The sequence below is a fragment of the Marmota monax genome, unplaced genomic scaffold (genome assembly GCF_021218885.2).
Source record: "Marmota monax isolate L192 unplaced genomic scaffold, Marmota_monax_Labrador192_F-V1.1 WCK01_AAM20220418_F8-fsc00121, whole genome shotgun sequence".
NCBI lineage: Eukaryota > Metazoa > Chordata > Mammalia > Rodentia > Sciuridae > Marmota > Marmota monax.
Genome location: NW_026693351.1, coordinates 657,987 through 677,418, shown reverse-complemented (window position 1 = coordinate 677,418; position 19,432 = coordinate 657,987). Strand labels below are relative to the sequence as shown.

The window sequence follows — 19,432 nt, the reverse complement described above, 5'->3', positions numbered from 1 at the left end:
AGATTTTTAATTTGGGGGTTTTCAAGTCTATGACAATCTGAAGAATCAACAATAATCTCATCCAGCCAGGAGCCATGGAACACGCCTGCAATCCCAGAGACTTAAGAGGTCAAGGCAGGAGGATCACAAGTTCAAGGCTTTTTTGGTACCAGGGACTGAACCCAGAGTTCCTTGACCAATAAGCCACATCCCCAGCCCTTTGTATTTTTTATTTTGAGACAGGGTTTCACTAAGTTTCTGAGGCTGGCCTTGAATTTGTGATCCTCCTGCCTCAGCCTCCCCAGTTGCTGGGCTTACAGGGGTACCTCCCATACATTTTTTAAATTATTAAGTATTTGATGATAGGAAAAAAGCCCATACATTTGTTATAAGCTGTAGTAAAACAATCATCCTAAGCCCACTACTAATTTATAAATCATGAACATCATCCACATCACTGAAATTAACTGCCCCTTCTCCTGGTTCTCTGCCTCCTCAGAACAAGTGGGGTCTGCCTCCTTCCCAGGCCCAGTAGACAGTCCCCAGGGGTGCTGCCGGAGCATCTACCATGAGCTTAGTGTCGGCCAACCCCAGCAGGCCTCGGGAACTTGATCATGAGAGTCAGGTGGATGGGAGACAGGACAGAGACTCAGAAGGAGCAGAGACAAAGCAGGATGGTGGGATTTGAGTCCCACCAATCCCACCTCTGCCTTACTAGTTCTGTGACTCAAAGCAAGTTACTCAACCCAGCTGCGCCTGTTTCCTGTCTGTAAAATGGAAATAATCATAGGACCAACTTCCTAGGATTGTTTGTGGATGGTTCAGCAAAGCATGGAACAAAACTTGGCAGGTAAGAAGCACCCAGAAGGTGCCAGCGATTGTCACTACTGACGCTGCAGCATGAGAATTGCAGGACTGCTGACCAGGAGGCAGGAGACCAGAGGAGGGGCACTGACCAGGTGCTGGCGCTGGACACACCTTGGGAGCCTTTCACCTCACCATGGGGTGCAGAGGCACAGAGGTGGCTCTGTCCTTTGGCCCCAGCCCTTGATTCCCTGGGACTGTCCCCTCTGGAACCCAGGCACCAGGGCAGGCAGGGGCACCCTTGAGTTGCTGGGAACCGTCCCAGGAAACGCAGCACCTCCAGGAGGGGACTGAGGACCTGACACCTTAACCTGGGTTTCAGCCCTGGCAGCAGGCCCAGCTGGGGAGGGCACAATGGAAGCATTTGAATGTCTTTTAAATACATAATCTGGGCTTAGATGCCCATTCACTTGACCTTTGTCCGTTCTTGCCTGGAACCACTTTAGTACGAGTTAATAAATACTGGAGGAAATGTTTAAGGCCAGGCGGAGTTTGGGTTGAGTCTCGGTAGAAACAGTATTCCTTGAGGAGAGAGCTTTGTGCCCAGGGGACCCGAGGACTACTGGCCTGAGATACTGGTTTCCCCTCTAAAATGGCATACATTTCATTTCAAAAGCCCCTGTCTGGATGTGGGGTACACACCTGTGATCCCAGCTACTCAGAGACTGAGACAGGAGGATCCTAAGTTCAAGGCCAGCCTGAGCAACAGCAAAACCCTGTCTCAAAAAATAATTTAAATAAATAAATAAAGGGGCCGGGGATGTCCCCAGTGGTAGAGCACACCTGGGTTTGATCCCCAGCACTGGAAAAACAAAAGTTCCTAGATACTAAATTAGCTGGTCACCATAGTTACCTGCAATAACAGGCATGACAGTCCTCAGGACGACGTTCTGTCTTGAGGATTGTCCCAAAGTTTGGGAGCAAAGCCCTTCTCAGGTTTTAAGTGAAATGCACGGAAACAGCTCTGTATGGTACACGGAGACACTGGTCAGCTGCATCAGCATGGCCTGGGAACTTGCTAGAAACCACCTCCAAAGGCTGGGGTGGAGCTCAGTGGTAGAGTGGCTTGTCTAGCACGTGCGAGGGCCTGGGTTCTATCGCTGGTACAAAATAAAAACCCACAAAGGCACATTCTCAGCCCCCAACACAGCATTCCATGATTGGCAACCTTGGGGGACAGACCCAAGGATCTGCTTCCCAAGCCCCCACAGGATCCTGATATGCTCGGCAGGTAACATTCAGGTAGGGAAGGGAGCTGTGAGGCCCACGCGCTGGCTCTGGCCCCAACTCCATCTGTCACCATCTGGAGGGGGTTTTTCCTTTGCCTCAATCTCCTCATCTGGAGATTGAACATGAAAGGATCTCCCTTCTCTCTCTTAGCTCAGGATTGATGTAAAAATCAGGAGATGATAAAGAAGCCAATTTTTCAGAAGTGTTAAATAAATGCCCCACAAAGGATATGAATGCCGCCTCTCAAGTGCCCCCACCTCCATGTGGATCTAAGAATGTCAAGAGAAGGGGCCTTTATTTTTCTTCTTCTTTTTTTTGTGGTACGGGGATTTAGCCCAGGGGCATCTATCACCAAGTTACATCCCAGACCTTTGTATTTTTTAGTGCAACAGGGACTTGACAAGTTGCCCACGCTGGCCTCAAACCTGTGATCCTCCTGCCTCAGCTTTCTAAGTAGCTGGGATCGCAGGTGTGCACCAGCCTACCTGGCGGGAGCAGGGGTCTTCATGATTTTTCTTCATTTTGTGTGAAACTGAGTAAAGGTCCCATTTCCTGGAAAGAAGACCATTCAGATGCCGAAGTCAAGACAGGCTGGTGGCCTGGGACCCTATTTAAAATGGCAAGGACTTCCCAGTAGCCCTTAGATAAGGAAGGGCAATGGCACCAGGAGCCAGAGAACTAAAAATAGCCAAGTGCTTGCCTGGCCTGCACCTAGTATGTTCCCCCAGGGGTTTTCCACTTTGCTAATGAATAATGGACTCTGACCATAGGAGCAAATGCTCAGGAGGGAAGGGCCGGCTTCTCGGTGCTGGGTATCTCAGGCCACAGGGAGAGGTAAGGCAGGCGACCATCAGGACCTGAGCATTGATCCCGAGGGCTGCTTCTCTGCCGTCCTGTCAATCCTGACAGGACCTCCACCAGCTACTTCTTAACCCAACCGATCAAAGACTGAGGCAGGAAGTGAAGTGACTTTGCCCAAGCGAGGAGAGGTGGATTGAGATTCAAACCCAAGTATGTGTGATGCCAGTACTTGGCAGGGACTTCTCACAGGGGGACACAGCAGAATCACAGGATCAGGGACACAGAGTCACAGGACAGTGGCATTTGAGATGCATCATAGAACATGATGGAAAACTCAATATTTTTCTTTTTGGTACTGGGGATTGAAACTAGGGTCTTGCATATGCCAGGTAAGCAGTCTGCTAGAGAGCTACGCTATTTTTAAAGTTTTTTTTTTTGTACTTGTAGATGGACAGCAGGCCTTTATCTTATTTTTATGTGGTGCTGAGGATTAAACCCAGTGCCTCACACATGCAAGGCGAGGATTTTGCCACTTAGCAACAGCCCCAGCCTTAAAGTATTTTCTTTGAGACAGAAGTTTGCTATGTTGCCCAGGCAGGCGTTGAACTTTACTCTGGGCTCAAGTGAGCCTCCAGGAGCCTCAGCCTTCCAAGCGGTGGTGATGTCTGTGCATGGAGACTGCATTTAAAACCTCTGAAACGTGCGCTTCAAAAGATTAAGACGTCAAATCTTGTGTTATGTTTCTTTTGTATTCTAGGAAATTGGGAAAACATTTTTAAAGGCTTCAAAGGTGGAACCCTTGAGGTTGGTGCATGCTTCTTCTAAGACCTATTCTTGCTGGTGCCCCAAGTCCCCAAGAGATGGCAGCAGTGTGGGGGACCAGCCTGTGTCGGCAGCTTTTGGTCTAGTCTCAGGAGTTAAGGTCAAGGCTTGCCTTCTGCTTCCGCTTTTCTGGAAGCTGATGTTCTCACTGATCAGATGAAGGAAATGGGGCCCAGACAAGCAAGGTGCCCCCGGAGCAGGGCTGGGGTGACACCACTGTCCTCATCCCCAGCCTTCCCGCCCCACACATCACCGGCAGTTGGCTCCCAAGGGGCCAGTCAGGTGGGACATTTCCTTGGTGACTTGACCTCTACATCACGAGGCGGTCCTCCGGAATTGTTTGGAAATATCACTTTGTTCTGATGGGATAAGGAATCCGCAGGGCGCGTTGGCAGTACAGAATCATCAACGCAGGAAACTGAATTAAGTTTCATTTATTCTAGGGCAAACTCAAAAGGGTTTTTTTTGTTTGTTTTCTTTTTTAGCAAATCCTAGCACATTATTAACAAAAAAATCTGTACATTTGCCATGATACACTTGAAAGTGAAACAAATAAGATATAAATACAGATATGGATGTAACATGAAAAAGCCCAAAAAAACCCAACCAAAACAAAACACCCAATCCGGGTGTGGGGGCCATGCGCGTGAACACAGTGCCAAAACTATTTTGGTGGCTGATATTTTTCAGAGCATTTCTTTTCTCATTTCCAAACATTGTTAGCAGAGTCTTGGGGTTCTACGAAGTCCTTATTTGCTGTCTTTTAAAGTGTATTATTATGCTTGATAAGTAAGGGTGGCAGGGAAAGAAAAGGGTTGATGAGACAAAATCATCTGCATTACCTGGGGGGCTGGGAAGCTAGTGTGAGCCACAGAAGAGGCTGCAGGGGGCCCCCTGTGGCACCGGGTCCAGAAGCGCACGCAGTGCACTTGAAGAAAGCCGCGTGCCTCAGGGACCGGCTGCACCTGCAGGACTGTGGTCTGAGGAGGGTGGCAGCAGCTTTCAGGGAAGCAGAGTCAGATGAACCAGCCCCTAGCCTGGGGCAAGAGAGCGTCCGAGGCCCTGGACAGTCAGGCAGATGGGAGGCAACAGTTTTTGCTCTGCTCTGGGGTGTCCCATGGTTTCATCTGAACAGGAGCCCTGCAGAGGGTGGCGGCAAGGCAAGGCAGCTGCGCTGTCAGGGTTTGGAGGGCAGCCGGCGTGGACACAGCCACCCTGGTGAGGTGGTGGCGGCATGCGAGTCTCCTCGGCGTGGCACGGTGGGCAGCGATTTTCAGATTGAGGCCAAATGACCTGTGAAGTGATTGTTCTCTGTCTCTAGTCAGGAGATTGAAGAGGGCGCAAGTGACATTCAAGGCTAGCCCTTTGTAAGTACGGGAGGACATCAGGCAATGTTCGAGAGCCTTCCAACTACACTGGGGGTGTGGTGACCTTTTGGAAGCCAAAGAGCTCCAGAAGAAGGGTCTGACTGATTAGGTGTAGGAGAACCCATAGAGAAGACCTCACCAGGACGGGTTTCCACACAGAGGGGCGACCAACAGATGCTGGGACTCAGGAGAGTATAAAAACAAAATCCCATTAATGAACTATTAACAAGCAAACACACGAACAGTATTTATCATTGAAAGTAAGGCCTGGTCCTGCTGTTTTGAGCCAAAGTCAGTCAATAATAGTCAACCACTTAGATGCACCCCTCAAGTTCCCTAAGCAGCAGTAGTGGGGTAACTGACACCTGATAAGATATCCCCTACACACACACACCTGGAAATCAGGGGGTATTCATACTCAGTATCTGTTTCCAAATATATTACCTATCTTTCACAACTTCCCCTGTCAAATCTAGAGGGCCAGAGAGGGGGTGGTGGGAATGGGGGATGAGAAGCACACACTCCGGTGCCTCAGCCTTGGTTTCAGTCCTCACAGCTGCAGAGGACTCTGCACTGGGACAGCCAAGACCTCACTAAAATTAATGTCCAAGGAAGCACTTTCCTTATGGAGGGTCAGTTCAATCAGAGGATCTAACAGTAAGTGATGGCAGATGATTTCATGATTGCATTAGACTGCCATCTGGCTTAAGAACTTTACTCAAGACTCATTTCTTTGTAGCAATTACACCCTAAAGAGCTTAAAAAGGGAGCCGGTGGTTTCCCTGGGAAGGAAACAGACTCTAAAGGTGTGTTTCAAATCCTGTAGTTCTGCCATCTGCCGCTCACCTTAAACAGTGACTAACAATCAAGGAAGTACTTCAACTTATAAAATTAAAAATGATTTGGATAAACATGATTTTTCTACACTTTTTTTTTTTTTGCTCTTGATCTCAAATTACATAGAGAAGCCAAAACTGGGCTGGTAAAAGTAGGCGTTTGCTAGATTAGCTGAGAACATTTTAGAACTGAACAGCTTAGGCAAAGCTGATGGGGAGGGAAGGGAGATGGCACCAGATTTGAATTACTGACCCGGGGAGTCCTGGGAGAACCCCTATCTCAACAGCCATTCCCCAAGACCTTAGCAGGGAGAGAGACAGACTTATACCTTCTGCGCATCACATGATGCGATCCATCTCTGATGGATGCAATCAATTCTAAGTATGGTTGGACTTATACTTCAAGAATTCTTCTGGCATGGCAGCTCTGGGGCAGGGACATCTGATGAGTTGTTCAGAGGGGCCTTCCTGACCCTGTGTTCCAAGCCAGGACAGCCGGCTCCACTTTGCGTGAGCTGACTGACAGACCAGCTTCCAGCTCTTCTCCTTTTCCTGCTAAGGCTCGAGTTCCACTTTTAGGAGGTCTCAAAACCAACCTAAAGACATGCACCCTTTCTTGGTATCAGATGGGAAAAGAGTAGGGGGCTTCGCCTCACACAGGCCATATTCATAAGAATGTAAGCTGAGAATAAGGAACACCCCCACATCCATTATTAATTGGAAAAAAAAAAAAAAGCTACTGTCTACCAAGCATTGGCTAGAGAGCTCTGATTGTTAAAAACTGCACCCCACATACATGATTTTGTGATTGCAACAGGCGGTACAAGACGTGTGTAAGTATGGCTCTTGTTGTTCTCATTCCTTTCGTCTCTACGAAGACTGCGGTACAGGCCTTGCTTCCGTTACATTCAATACCAGTAAGATTCTACACAAAAGCTGGAAGGGACCAAAATACTGATTGTAATAAATATGTGCGGGCCTCCTCGTACTGACTGGGCAGCCGATGGGGGTCTGAGGCACCACCGATGGCGTTTGACTCTGCACAGAGACTGGCACTGCCACTAGCTGTGCGTGGAGACGTCGGAGGAGGAGCTGCTGTTGCTGTTGGTGGTCTGTGCCCTCTTTATGTATAAGTTTAGTAGCTTCATCTGCAGAGAGAAGACACACTGAGTTAGGAGGAAAAGCAGCAGAGAGGAAAAAAAAAGAAAATGAACCACCCCGATGACCACCAGACAACAGCCTGCCTCTGTTCCCCTGTGGGGAACCCGTCACACGGACGTCCAACTCAGTGTTCCACTCATCATGTGCACCTGCAGGTGCTGGCCACAGCTGGGGAGGCGCTCAGGATCTAGAGGAGCAGGGAAAAGTAGTGGGCTATCACAAAAGAAGGAAGGTGTCACAACAGGCCACTGGGGCTTGGAGACCAAGTTCTCCACGGGGCAGGCTACATGTCACCATGACAGCTGTAGCTCAGTGGCTCCGTCAGCACTCGGATAGACAAGAGTGAGAACAGGAACAAGGACAAGGCTCAACTAGAGGTCAAGTCTGTGACTCCCACGCTGTGCTCAAGTTCTCCCTTTCTCTAGCACCGCTCCTGCCTAGGAAACCTGCTGCCACCCGAGGCACTGGAGTCCTATCTCAAAGGCCATCCCACAAAACCTTGTTCGGATTAGAGTCTGGATGGGTTCATCTTCCTTCAAACTCTGTGGCTCTAGCTTCCTCATCTGAACTCACTGTAGATGGGCTCACATACAGTTTGTGTGTGTATGTATGTGTATGTGTGTGTGTGTGTGTGTGTGTGTGTGAGAGAGAGAGAGACAGAGAGAGAGAGAGAGAGAGAGAGAGACAGAGAGGAGGCTTGCTTGTGCCCTCACACAAGATTAGACCTCTGAGGCCCTATATCGCATCACAAAGTAACTCAGATGGACAGAATACTTAGCAATGCAAGGCCTTGAATATCTGTAATCTCATTTGCTTTCAACTGAAGTCCCTTTAGGTTCTTAAAACACATAAAACTTCAGATGACATTGTAGGTACTTTAGAAACGCTTGCTGAATGCTACTAAATTAATCTATTGTGCACAGAAGCAGCATCACAGGAATTATGAAAAACTTTCTGTCCACAGCCCTGTATCTGTCTCACTCCAAGCAGGCTATGGGGCCAAGACCAGCATAAACCTGCCCAGGGGAAGGACCTGATCTCCAGGATGACCCTGAAGCCAGGCTCACGGGAATGCGCGGGTGCGTGAGCAATGTTATGGAGCATCGAGCCCTGGAGGCCCTGCGCCCACCCCTAAAGGGGCCATCTGCTGGGGTGCATCCTCCTACACCCTGACTTAGATCCCTGGACACGTTATCTACATGGAGATAGGACACAGGGTATGCTGCGCCAGGCAAATGGAGGGAGTGTGTGCTAAGTGTCACTCAATGGTCCACTCTGGGGTCTCCCCGTGGCAGGCTGTGCGCTGTCTTCCTCTTAACCATGTTAAGAGCTAACTTTATGCTAGCTTACACTACACACCATGGTTGGTTTCTGGTCCCTTCTTTTTTATTTTTATTTTTCGTAGTTGTAGATACACAGCCTTCCTTTATTTTGTTTGTTTACTTTTATGTGGTGCTAAGGATCGAACCCAGCACCTCACACATACATGCTAGGCAAGCACTCTGCCACTGAGCCACAGCCACAGCCCCAGCCCCAGTCCCCTGACTTTAATTTAATTTTGTTCTTCTGAGGTGCTAGGGATGAAACCCAAGGTATTGCGCAAACCAACATGTCCTGAGCTGCACCCCTAGCCTTTCCCTGCCTTTTACACTCTTGAACTTCACTACAGTGAGTGGTGCTATGACGACAAGTGTCACCACTCACAGGGACTTTAGTGCTTAAGGCTCAACAAATCCAGCAGAGTTCTAGAATCAACTCCACCATTAACTACTTGTGTGACCTTGGGCAAATCCGTTTCTCGCCTCAGATGCCACCTGCAAAATCAAGAGCAACGAGGACACTTGCAGTGTGTTGTCTGTGATCTGTGAGGAGACGGTTCCCCCCATGCCTTCCTATTCCTACTGGAGCTGCTCACATGGTCCCTCCTCCTTCCCCTTCACACACGGGGCCCCATCCTGCAAGCCTAGCTCGGTTCCACTTCCCTCCTGCTCCAGTGGCCTGTCACCCCGCCCTCGGGGCCTGTCCCATTGTGTCTTCTACAGGGGCTCATTCCTGGGCTGCTGTTCAGGTTTCCCTATGTGTCAAGTGTGTCCCCCAGCTGCATCTTCTGCCCTTCCGAGGCAGGGCAAAGCCTCTGCTCTTCCTGCACCTTGGCTCAGTGTGGGGAGAACAGTCCCCAGTACACACTTGTTGGAGTAAAGAGTTAAAGGAAAAAAATAAGATCTGGAAGACAAGATAGTTATAGTTCTAAGAAATCTGATTATAAATGAATTTAAACACTCTTATCCATATTTTCAACTCAAAAATCACTATTGTCTCCCGTTAGTCAGATCTAGAATGCAATTATGAGGAAAGAGCATTAATAAGAGTTCGTAACGTGCATGTGTTCGATGGTTTACTGGGAGCTTTTACACCGATTGTCGTATTGAGCCTTACAGAAATCCTCTAACACGGGCAGAACAGATTCTCTTCTCTTACAAAAGAAAAGGCCAAGGTTCAGGAGGCTTGCTGGATAAGCTGGTTTAGAGTCGACTCTAACTTTAGGATGTTAAATATAATTGCCACGGCAACAAAGGAAACAGCTATAGAATATACACAAAAGGAAATGAGAAGGGATTCAAAATGTTTCACTACAAAAATTTAAAAAACCCAAAGACGACAGTAATGTGGAAAATGAGGAACAAAGAGCTCACAGTAAAATGCCAGAAGTCCCTCCTGATCAGTAATAACTCTAAACATCAGCAGATTAAACCCTCCCATCAAGACACAGATTGGCAAAATGGATGAAAAAATCTGATTTAACTATATGCTGCCAATAAGAGACTCAGTTTAGATCCAAAGATAAATGGGTTGAAAGTGGAAATGACATTTATGCAAATAGTAACCAGAGAGAGCAAGAATCAGAAAAAAACAACTTTTAAATCAAAAGAGATTGTAAGAGAAAAAGGAGGATAATAGATGGTTGAGGGAGAGTGGGCGGGGCAGGGTGAGGTGAGGCCCTCCAGGAGGAGAGGCAGGCATGTGGGCCATGCCTGGGCACCCCACCCAGGACGTGGCCATCTCCTGGTGCCTCCACAGTTCCTTCGAGGTCAGCTGCCCCCAGCAGTGGGTGAGGCACTGTGGTGAAAATCACAGCATCCTGGCAGCTGGGCTGGGGCATGAAGAATTCGTGCAGACACATTAGGGAGCTACTGTGGGGTGGCAGCCCAATATAAAATATTTTGATAAAAGAGACTTAAAATTCAAGGACAAATCTGAAGCAGGACAATTCCAGCTTTCCGAATCAACTACAAATTCCTAGGCATTTACTGAAATTTTCACAAATGTTACAAATATTCTTTCTGGATATTAAAAAATGCTCTGTTGATTCTGTGACAGTATTAGTTTGACATGGCGTACACATCAGTCTTTGTTCCCTGTGTACTTCACAATGAAATCAGACAAGTAACAGAGGATCCATGTTTCAACCAGGAAGACTTGAAGTACAGTGGTTTAAATAGGACTAGTTCTAATTTGGTGAGAAATTTATTTTAAGAAACAAGTAAAACCAGCTATAAACCACCCACCCACCCACCCACCCACCCACCCACCCACACACACACACACACCACACACACACACACACACACACACACGATGAATGCAGCCAGGCACAGTGGTGCACACCTGTAACCCCAGTAACTTGGGAGGCTGAGGTGGAAGGATCACAAGTTTGAGACGAGACTCAGCAATTTAGTGGCCCTGAGGACTTAGTGAGACCCTGTTTAAAAAAAACATAAAAAAAGAGCTGAGGATGTGGCTCAGAGTTAAGTGACCCTGGGTTCAATCTCCAGATAGACAACATCGACAAAAAAGTTTAGTACAGCAAGAAGATAAAATAATCCTAAGCATTTACTATATAATAAGAGATCATCTAAATATATGCAGCAAAAATGGATACAACAGACAGTTCTACAGTAACAGTTGGGGACTTTGACATTTCACACTCTCAATATGGTTAGAATGATGAGACAAAAGACAAGGAAATAGAGGACTTGAACAACACAATAAACCAGATCTAACAGACCGAGCCCAAACTCTCCACCCAACAATGGCCCACACATTCTCCTCAAGTGCATGTTTCCCAGCGTAGACCAAACGTTGGGCCACAAATTCTCAGCAGATTCTAAGAGATATCATAACAAATATCTTCTCTAACCATAGTAAGATGAAGTCAGAAATAACAGAAGGAAACCTGAAGAACTTATAAATTTGTGGAAATCACTTTTAAAAGTCAGTGAGTCAGCTGAGTGTGGCGGGGCACACCTGCCACTGGGGAGCTGAGCTGGGGGATTGAAAATTAACTGCCAGGGCAACTTAGCAAGAGCCTGTCTCAAAATTAAAAAGGGCTGGGGATGTAGCTCAGTGGTGGAGAGTCCCCTTTAAGGCAAAACAAACAAAAAACCAAAAAAGCCCTACAAGGTTCATTCAAAAATATTTTGAGAGAAATGAAAATGAAAGAACACCCAGCATTCCAAGTTTCTGTCTAGGGGAGGGTAGAGCTGTGAGTGCCTGAATGAAGACGGCAAGCTTCAAATCAACGAGAGCTACATCCGATCCAGGAGAGGAAGATAATATAGGCAGAGCAGAGACGAAAGAGAACCGAAAAATAATAGGAAAAAAATAGATGAAACTAGAAGTTGGTTTTTTGAAAAGATCAACAAAGTTGACGGATTTTTAACTAGGTGGACTAAGGAAAAAAAAAAAAGATGCAGATTATAAAAATCAGAAGTGAATGTGGGTACGTTATAACTAATAATGGAAATAAGAAGGGTTATAGGAATATTATTAATAATTATACACCCCAAACTGGATAATCTAGATGAAATGGATGAATTTCTACAAACAACAAAAACAGAATCACAAAGAAACTCCGAACAGACCTGTAACTAGTAAGAAGTAGTCAAAAAAAATCTCCAAAAAGTAAAAGCCTGAACCAGATGACTTCACTGGTGAATTCTTCCAAACATTTAGAAAAATAACACCAATCTTCCTCAAATTTTTCCAAAACACAGTAGGGGGAAAATGCTTCTAAACTCATTCTACAATGTCAGCACTGCCCTAATAACAAAACTACATCTCTAATGAACACTGATGAAAAATTCTCAACAAAGACTAGCAAATAGAATTCAGCAGCAAATTAAAAATATTATATACAAAGACCAAATGAGATATATTGATTTATTCCTGGAATGCAAAAATGGTTCAACTTATAAAAAATCATTGTAATATACGATGTTAACAGAATAAAGAAAAAGATGTGACTATTTTTTTAAAAAATATTTATTTTTTTTAGTTGTAATTGGACACAATATCTTTATTTTACTTATTTTTATGTGGTGCTGAGGATCAAACCCAGGGCCTTGCACATGCTAGGTGAGCGCTCTACCACTGAGCCACAATCCCAGCCCCAAGATGTGACTATTTTAACTGGTGCAGAAAAACATCTGAAAAATATAATATACCTTCCATGATAAAAACACTCAAACTAGAAATAGAAAAAACCTTATCTTGACATATTAAGCCATATATAAAAAACTCACAACAAAAATTATACTCAATGGTGAAAGACTGAAAACTTTTCTAAGATCAGGAACAATGTAGGGACTCTTGTTCTTACCACTCCAACACAGTCCTAGATGTTGTAGCCACAGCAATTAGAAAATAAAATAAAAAATAACAAAGTAAAGGCATCTAACTGAGAAATGAAGTAAATCTTCTTTGTAGATGATATTACTTTTATGTAGAAAACCCTAATGATCACACACACATAATCTGTCAGAACTGTTAGAAATTAATTCAGCCGAGACGGTACAAAAATAACCAAGCAAAAATAATGTGCAGGTTGGGGTGATGGCTCAGTGGTTGAGCACTTGCCTAGCATGTGTGAGGCCCTGGGTTCCATCCTAGCACCATAAGAATAAATAAATAAAAATTCCCCTCCACTAACAATGAACAACCCAAAAAGAAAATTAAGAAAATGTTATGTATAATAGCATTAAAAAACCTGAAATATTTAGGAAATGACTTAACCAAGGAGGTAAAAGACTCACACAATTAAAACTATAATATGCTGCTGGGATAGTGGTGCACGCTTGTGATCTCAGCTAATGTGAAGCTTGAGGCACAAGGACCACAAGTTTGAGGTTAGCCTGGGCAACTTAGTGAGACCCTGTCTCAAAATAAAAATAAATAAAGGCTGGGTATATATAGCTTGGTGAGAAAGTACATTCCCAGAATGTGTGAGGTCTTGGGTTCAATATCCAGTACCACAAAAACCAAACCAAACCAACAAAAAACTACAAAAGGGTGCTGAAAGAAATGAAAGATTATGCAAAGAAGTGGAAAAATATCCCAGGTTCATTGGACTAGAAGACATTTGATGTCAATATTACTCAATAAGATTGATTATGTGAATGATATATAGACTTAATGCAATATATCAAAATTCCAAAGAGATTTTTTTTTGCTGAATTAGAAAAACCAATCCTAAGATTCATATAGAATGTCAAGAGATCCCAAATAGTCAAAAGACCAATCTGGAGGACCCATACCTCTGGAATCAACTTAGTACAAAGTTACAGTGAACGAATCAGGGTGGAACTGGCATAGAGACATACAACAAGGAGATAGAATACAGAGCCCACAAGTGAACCTTCGCAGACAGTCAAACAATTTTTGAAAAGGTGACAGGACTATTCAATGAGGAGAGGATAATATTTTTAACAAATGATGCTGGGAAAAGAGGTATCTGCATGTCAAAAGAATGAAGTTCAACTCTTCCCTAATACCAATATACAAACATTAACCCCAAGTGGATGGACCATTCAAAATGGAATAACCTGAGCGTCAGAGCTTCCTGAGTCTAAAACACTCTTAAAGGAGTGTAAGTGGCAGCAGAGTAAGAATCCAGGTCCTGGAGTCCGACCTCTGTGTGCCCTTGAGCAGGCCAGAGAGGACAATCATCCTTATCTCATAGGGATGTCATGAGGAACACAAGTGAAAATATGCCAAGAGTGTGGACCAGCTCCTGGGGCAATGGTGGGCACCAGGAAACGGCCACTACTACTGTCAATGCCCACAAAGGACTCCGCTCTGATTCAGCAATCTGTTAAGCACTTATGTAAATTTCCTTAGTGCTCCTGTGAGAAACCAAGCTCGTTTCTGAATAAAGTTGTCTTTCTCCTGTGAGTAAAATAAAAGTGAATTTATTTTGCAAAAGCAGGAGTTAAAATAGATGATGATGTATCATGTTAGCATTCTCTTAAAACTTCACTACATGGCTGGCCATTTTCATCTTAAAACATGCTTTTTGAGAAATAAGGCCCAGCTGAAACATACCCGATGAGAAGAAGCAGTCTGGAACCCAGTGCCACCACAGAGCAGGCTCACGTCAAGCTGGCAGGGCCCAGGTGTGGGTGTCAGCCAGGTAACACTGTACATACCTTGCTCCCCGTGAGCTGTGCGAGGTGAGGTTTCAGGTCTTCTCCGATTACGGAATAAATTGCCACTAAGCAAAACACGCTGGCCTTCCGCACACTGCTTTCCGTGTTGTCATAACCCTAGAAGCCAAGGGGGACACAAAAAGGAAATCAGATCAAAGGCTTGCTTCATAGTTAATGCCTCAGCAACACTTCCACCAACACCCTCATATTTCAACCCTGGACGTGTCAGTCACCATCAGGACCTACCTAAGACCTGCAACTGAATCCCGAGGGTTTTCACCTGAAAGGAGTTAAAATTGACTTGTGTTAAGAGTGACCTGGTGGGTGGGGTGCAGAGGCAAGAAGGGGTAAGTGCAATCTGTCTGCCACCACACAGAGCTGCTCTGTAATATGCCACCACTAAAAAGATACCACGACAGAGATGAATTGAGAAAGCAAAATTAAGGGAAAAAATACTGGTTTCATTCACACTTCTCACAATGCTAAAGCAAATTCATGTGTGAAAATACTGTTAAAGAAACGAGAGGGCTGTGGCTGTGGCTCAGTGGTGGAGCGCTTGCCTCACATGTGTGAGGCACTGGGTTCCATGCTCAGCACCACATAAAAATAAATAAAATAAAGGCCTGCTGTCCATCTACAACTGCAAAAGAAACTAAAAAAAGAAAGAAAGAAATGAGAACTACATCATTCACCATCATAGGTGAAAGCTGTCGGTCCTCCAGTGATTGCTAGAGTTGCCCATGCCCCTGTGTGACGCATGCTCAGTCTCCCTGTCTGACTTATCCCTGCACCAAACCCAAATGGGCCTATCTGCCGGTCTCCAAAGAACCCTGGTGACTTTTCCACTTTCATGCCTTTCCCTCTGGAATGATCTAGTCCCCAACTAAGTATCCAAATTCCCACCAAATGCTCAGTCAACAGCGGCATTTTTTAAATGGGAGGCTAGCTACTTAATAAATTCCTTTCTACCTTTACCCACAGAAATCCTCTCTCCCATCCCCACAAAATGGAAACCACTCCTCCACTGTGATGCAGCACATGACACTGTCACTTGTAGTAGCCATGTGGCTGCATGATGTCACATGACAGGCTGAAAGCCCCTGAGGTGGGACCACACATGTCTTCTGCCTGTCAGAGGATGCCTAGTTCACTGCCTCCCACTTAGAAGAAGTAAATGTTTGTTGGGCATATGAAAGCAAGGACCCTGTCTGAGTCACACTCCTTGCCTAGGGCTGGAGCCACAGGAGGTTTGCAACAAGGATCTGTTGAAGGAATGAACAAAATCAAAATATGTTTACCATAAACAGAAAAGTCCATTCTGTGAGCCACAGTTCTGGGCTGCCAGGTGCCTACCTTCCTGCTGCACCAGAAGCGGGCAGACTAGAAGATGCAGGTCCTAAACAGAGGGTTTCCACCTGCGGTTTTCCTACCTGCAGGCCAGTGAAGGAGGGCAGCAAAGACCATGTGACCCGGGAGCAGCTCACCTGCAGCAGGCCCGGGATGATGTCGGCGAGGAGCTGCAGCAAGGACTCCTTGGCGATTCTCTCCACGACTTTGGTTTGCATCTTGATGGCGGCCAGGTTGATGGGGTAGTCGGCTGTCTGGATGATGGGGCAGAGCACTTTGATGCACTGCTCTGGGTGGATGGAACTGGCTAGTGTGGAGGCAGCCTCCTCAGCAGCTCGCACCACCTGAAACACCAGGTACCCAGGGTGAGCCTCATGTGCTCAAGAGGAGAAAGAACCCCACCGCTGTTTTAGTTCAGAGGCCAACGACAAGGGTCTCACTGAATGCCAGAGGGCGGCCTCAGTTTCTCTAACACTGTCAAGGTGAAGCAGAGTGGTACGGAGGGCAACTTTCAAGAGGGGCGTTTTGCTAAAAACCTCAGAACAGTGGTTTTCTAAGAACGTCCTCCATCTCCAGCAGTAGCAGCATCCCAGGACCCCGACTGGAGGCGGGTCCCGCAAGCTGTGTTATTAAAGCCCTTCAAAGGTTCTTTTTAAGACGGGGTCTCACTATGTTGCCTTGAATCCCTGGGCTCAAGTAATTCTCCTGTCTCCACCTCCCGTGTAGCAAGGACTAGGGATGTACGTTGCCACGCCCAGCTTCCCTGGGTGATTCGTAAAACCAATGCTGCAGAATCTCTGCCCTAAATGATTAGAACTTAAAGATACAAATGCTTTCCCCAATGACTAGTGGGATCCCTCACAGTGGAGCCACCAAAGAGAAGCCTGAAGGAAATCAGAGTGCCTTTCACCTGCTTCCTCCAAGGGGCTGAACCACAAGGTAGCTTGGTGGGCTTGAGAGAAGCCTCTGGAAGTGTTCCTGGGAGGCTCCCAGGGAAAGCTGCTTTTCTAGGAATGATGCCCTCTCACCTTGTACTTTTAACAAAGAGCATGAAATAACCACCTCATGGTCAGAGGAGCAGCCTCTGACCTGTGGAGAGCCACAAGACACTTTGATAATAAAGGGAACTAAGTGCAAAACTCAGTAAAAGGAGGGGGAGCATGCAGAAGATGTGGTAGGAAGAAAGAAGCTGGTTTGTGCTTAGGGATCTGAGGAGCTCACCAGTCCCAAGCGCAAATACTGCACTTCCTCATCTGTAAAATGGGGGTATCAAATGAATGATGAGCGCTATTCAAGATAGTGCAGACACTAAGTAACTGATACTTCCTCCTATTAATAGCATGGAGTATTTAACGTATGCACATTATGGAAATGATATATGAGTAAAGTCACCAGGCAAAAAGCATGGATGCATTTTCTTATGAAGTGCAATGAAAACCTAATACTTTTCTTTTAGAGCCTGCCTTGGACTGGGGATCCCAGTCAATTCTCTGCATTGTATTCTGCTGCTCAAAATAACTCAAGTTCCATCTTTATATAGCAGCAAGAGAGAGCTACCAACCAGCCCAGTGCTTCAGGCACAGGTGACCCCTGAAAACAGACGGACCACCTGGAAAGCTGGCTCTACTTGTGGGCAGAGCAAAGAAGCAGTGCACAGAGCACGGGGGCGACCCAAGCCGAAGGGCAGATAGGCCAGATCTGGATCACGTGCTATACATGCTGTTTTAGTCACTCTGAGGTCCTGAGGTGTTGCCTGTCACCTGAGGGTCCTTTCTCTAGCAGGATCGATTTGGGACTCCCCAGCTGTGGCCCAGCCCTGTGCCCATCCCGAGGGGGCACTGCTCTGAGAACAGGGCTCAGTTCAGGAGTGTGCCTCATTGGTCCTGGTGTCAGCTCTGCTCTGTGGACAGCAAAGGGCAGTCCTTCCAAATGACTGCATGTGCCTCATTAGAAGTTGATATATTCAAGCTGTGCAGGGGCGACGGGGGGTGGGGGGGCACACTTGTAATCCCAGTGAATTGGGAAGCTGAGGCAGGAGGATAGTAAGTTTGAACCAGCATGGGCAATGCAGGGAGACCCTGCCTCAAAGTAAGAAATAAAAGACTGGGGATGTAGCTCAGTGGTAGGGAGCTCTTGGGTTCAATCCTCAGTACTGGACAAAACAAAACATCCCCAAATGACACATTCAGGACCAGCCAAGATGCTAAAGGTGGATTCTTCACTATGAAGCTCCATACGGGCTCTGGCCGCTCATGCCCAGTAGCTGGCACTTATCATCCTAGAAACCTGGGGAATGTGTGAAAGGCTATACACACTACCTTATGGTGCAGAGGCTACATGGACCTTTATTTTCTCTATACATTTTAGAATGCCTTCTTAGCAAGAAAACTGCATTCATTCATAAAAATGTTCCTGTGTCCTTTTCAGGACAGGAAAAGTGGCAGTCCTCCCAGCCCTGGTCCTACAGTGCTATGCTGGAGAAGCAAACAGACTCTTGGGTGTTTGCCTGGACTGACTCCAAGCCCTGTCGTGGCTGAGGCAGTACTATCACTATTGTAATCACTGTAACAATCACTACTGTCCCATCCTACCGTCCAATGACCCGACTCCCCTCTGCTGAGCTTGAACTCTTGCTGTCCCTCAGATGTGGCGGACACATGCACTCCTGCCCCTCTGAGGGTGTCCTTGACCATCTGACTGACAACACTTTCCCCTCCCGTTTTTCCCAGTCCTTCGGCCTGTGATCCTCACATGGCACTAGAGGTGCGCTCTACTTTACATTCTTGGTGACATTTCCATAAATGTTTCTTTTTACCAAACAGACAGCATCTTCCACCTGTACCTCAGTGCACAGGGAGATTGATGTTGACAAGTTCAGTACATGTGATCAACTGAGCTTCATTCCCCTGCCTGCCTGAGGACATGTCCCTCTTCAAGGAAGCCCTACCTCCCTGAATTCTGATCTTCATGTTTCTTTCTTGTCAATGGCCTTTTGAACTTTTCTAGAAAGACTACATCCTTGCGGCACTTTCTACAGGTAGGAATCTTATGAGATGAGGTCATATCCTCACCCCTGGCCAATATCGGGGCACACAGTGCACACACATGTAGGAGCCCACACTGGGATTGCGTATCAATCCCTTCAGGAGTTAAAGTGGAGTCCTGGGCCAGCATGGTTTCACAGTAAATACCACGCACGCACATCTAAAAAGAAAGCCCAAGCCTGATACATGTCTGTAATCAGATAGATTCAGGAAGCTCAGGCAGGGAGACCACAAGTCTGAGGCTAGCCTAGGTCACTTAGTAAGACCCTCTCTTGAAAATAAAACTAAACCAAACAAATAAAAAATAAGAAGGATTGATGACACAATGGTAAAGCGCTTACCTTGTATGGGTAAGGCCCCGAGTTTCAACTTCTCTCAGCACCACAAAAAAATAAAAATAAAACAAAATAAAGGAGGACACTAGCCAGGTAAGGTAGCACACACCTGTAATCTTAGCTACTTGGGAGGCTGAGGCAAGTGGATCCAAGTTCAAGGGC

The 19,432-nt window shown here is 46.2% G+C and overlaps 1 protein-coding gene across 21 annotated transcripts in view; it reads right to left on the bottom strand.

Annotated features, from left to right (window-relative positions):
* Window positions 1–4,114: 4,114 nt before the first annotated feature.
* Window positions 4,115–19,432, bottom strand: part of Clasp1 (cytoplasmic linker associated protein 1) — a 271,318-nt gene continuing 256,000 nt past the window's right edge. For all 21 annotated transcript variants that reach the window (XM_058583242.1, XM_058583244.1, XM_058583243.1 and 18 more), the window contains 3 exons: window positions 16,029–16,235; window positions 14,545–14,661; window positions 4,115–7,047 (listed from right to left, as the gene is read on the bottom strand). In XM_058583242.1, coding sequence (XP_058439225.1) covers window positions 6,961–7,047; window positions 14,545–14,661; window positions 16,029–16,235 — 411 coding nt within the window. In that variant the 3' untranslated portion in view covers window positions 4,115–6,960. The remainder of the gene's footprint in view (window positions 7,048–14,544; window positions 14,662–16,028; window positions 16,236–19,432) is intronic.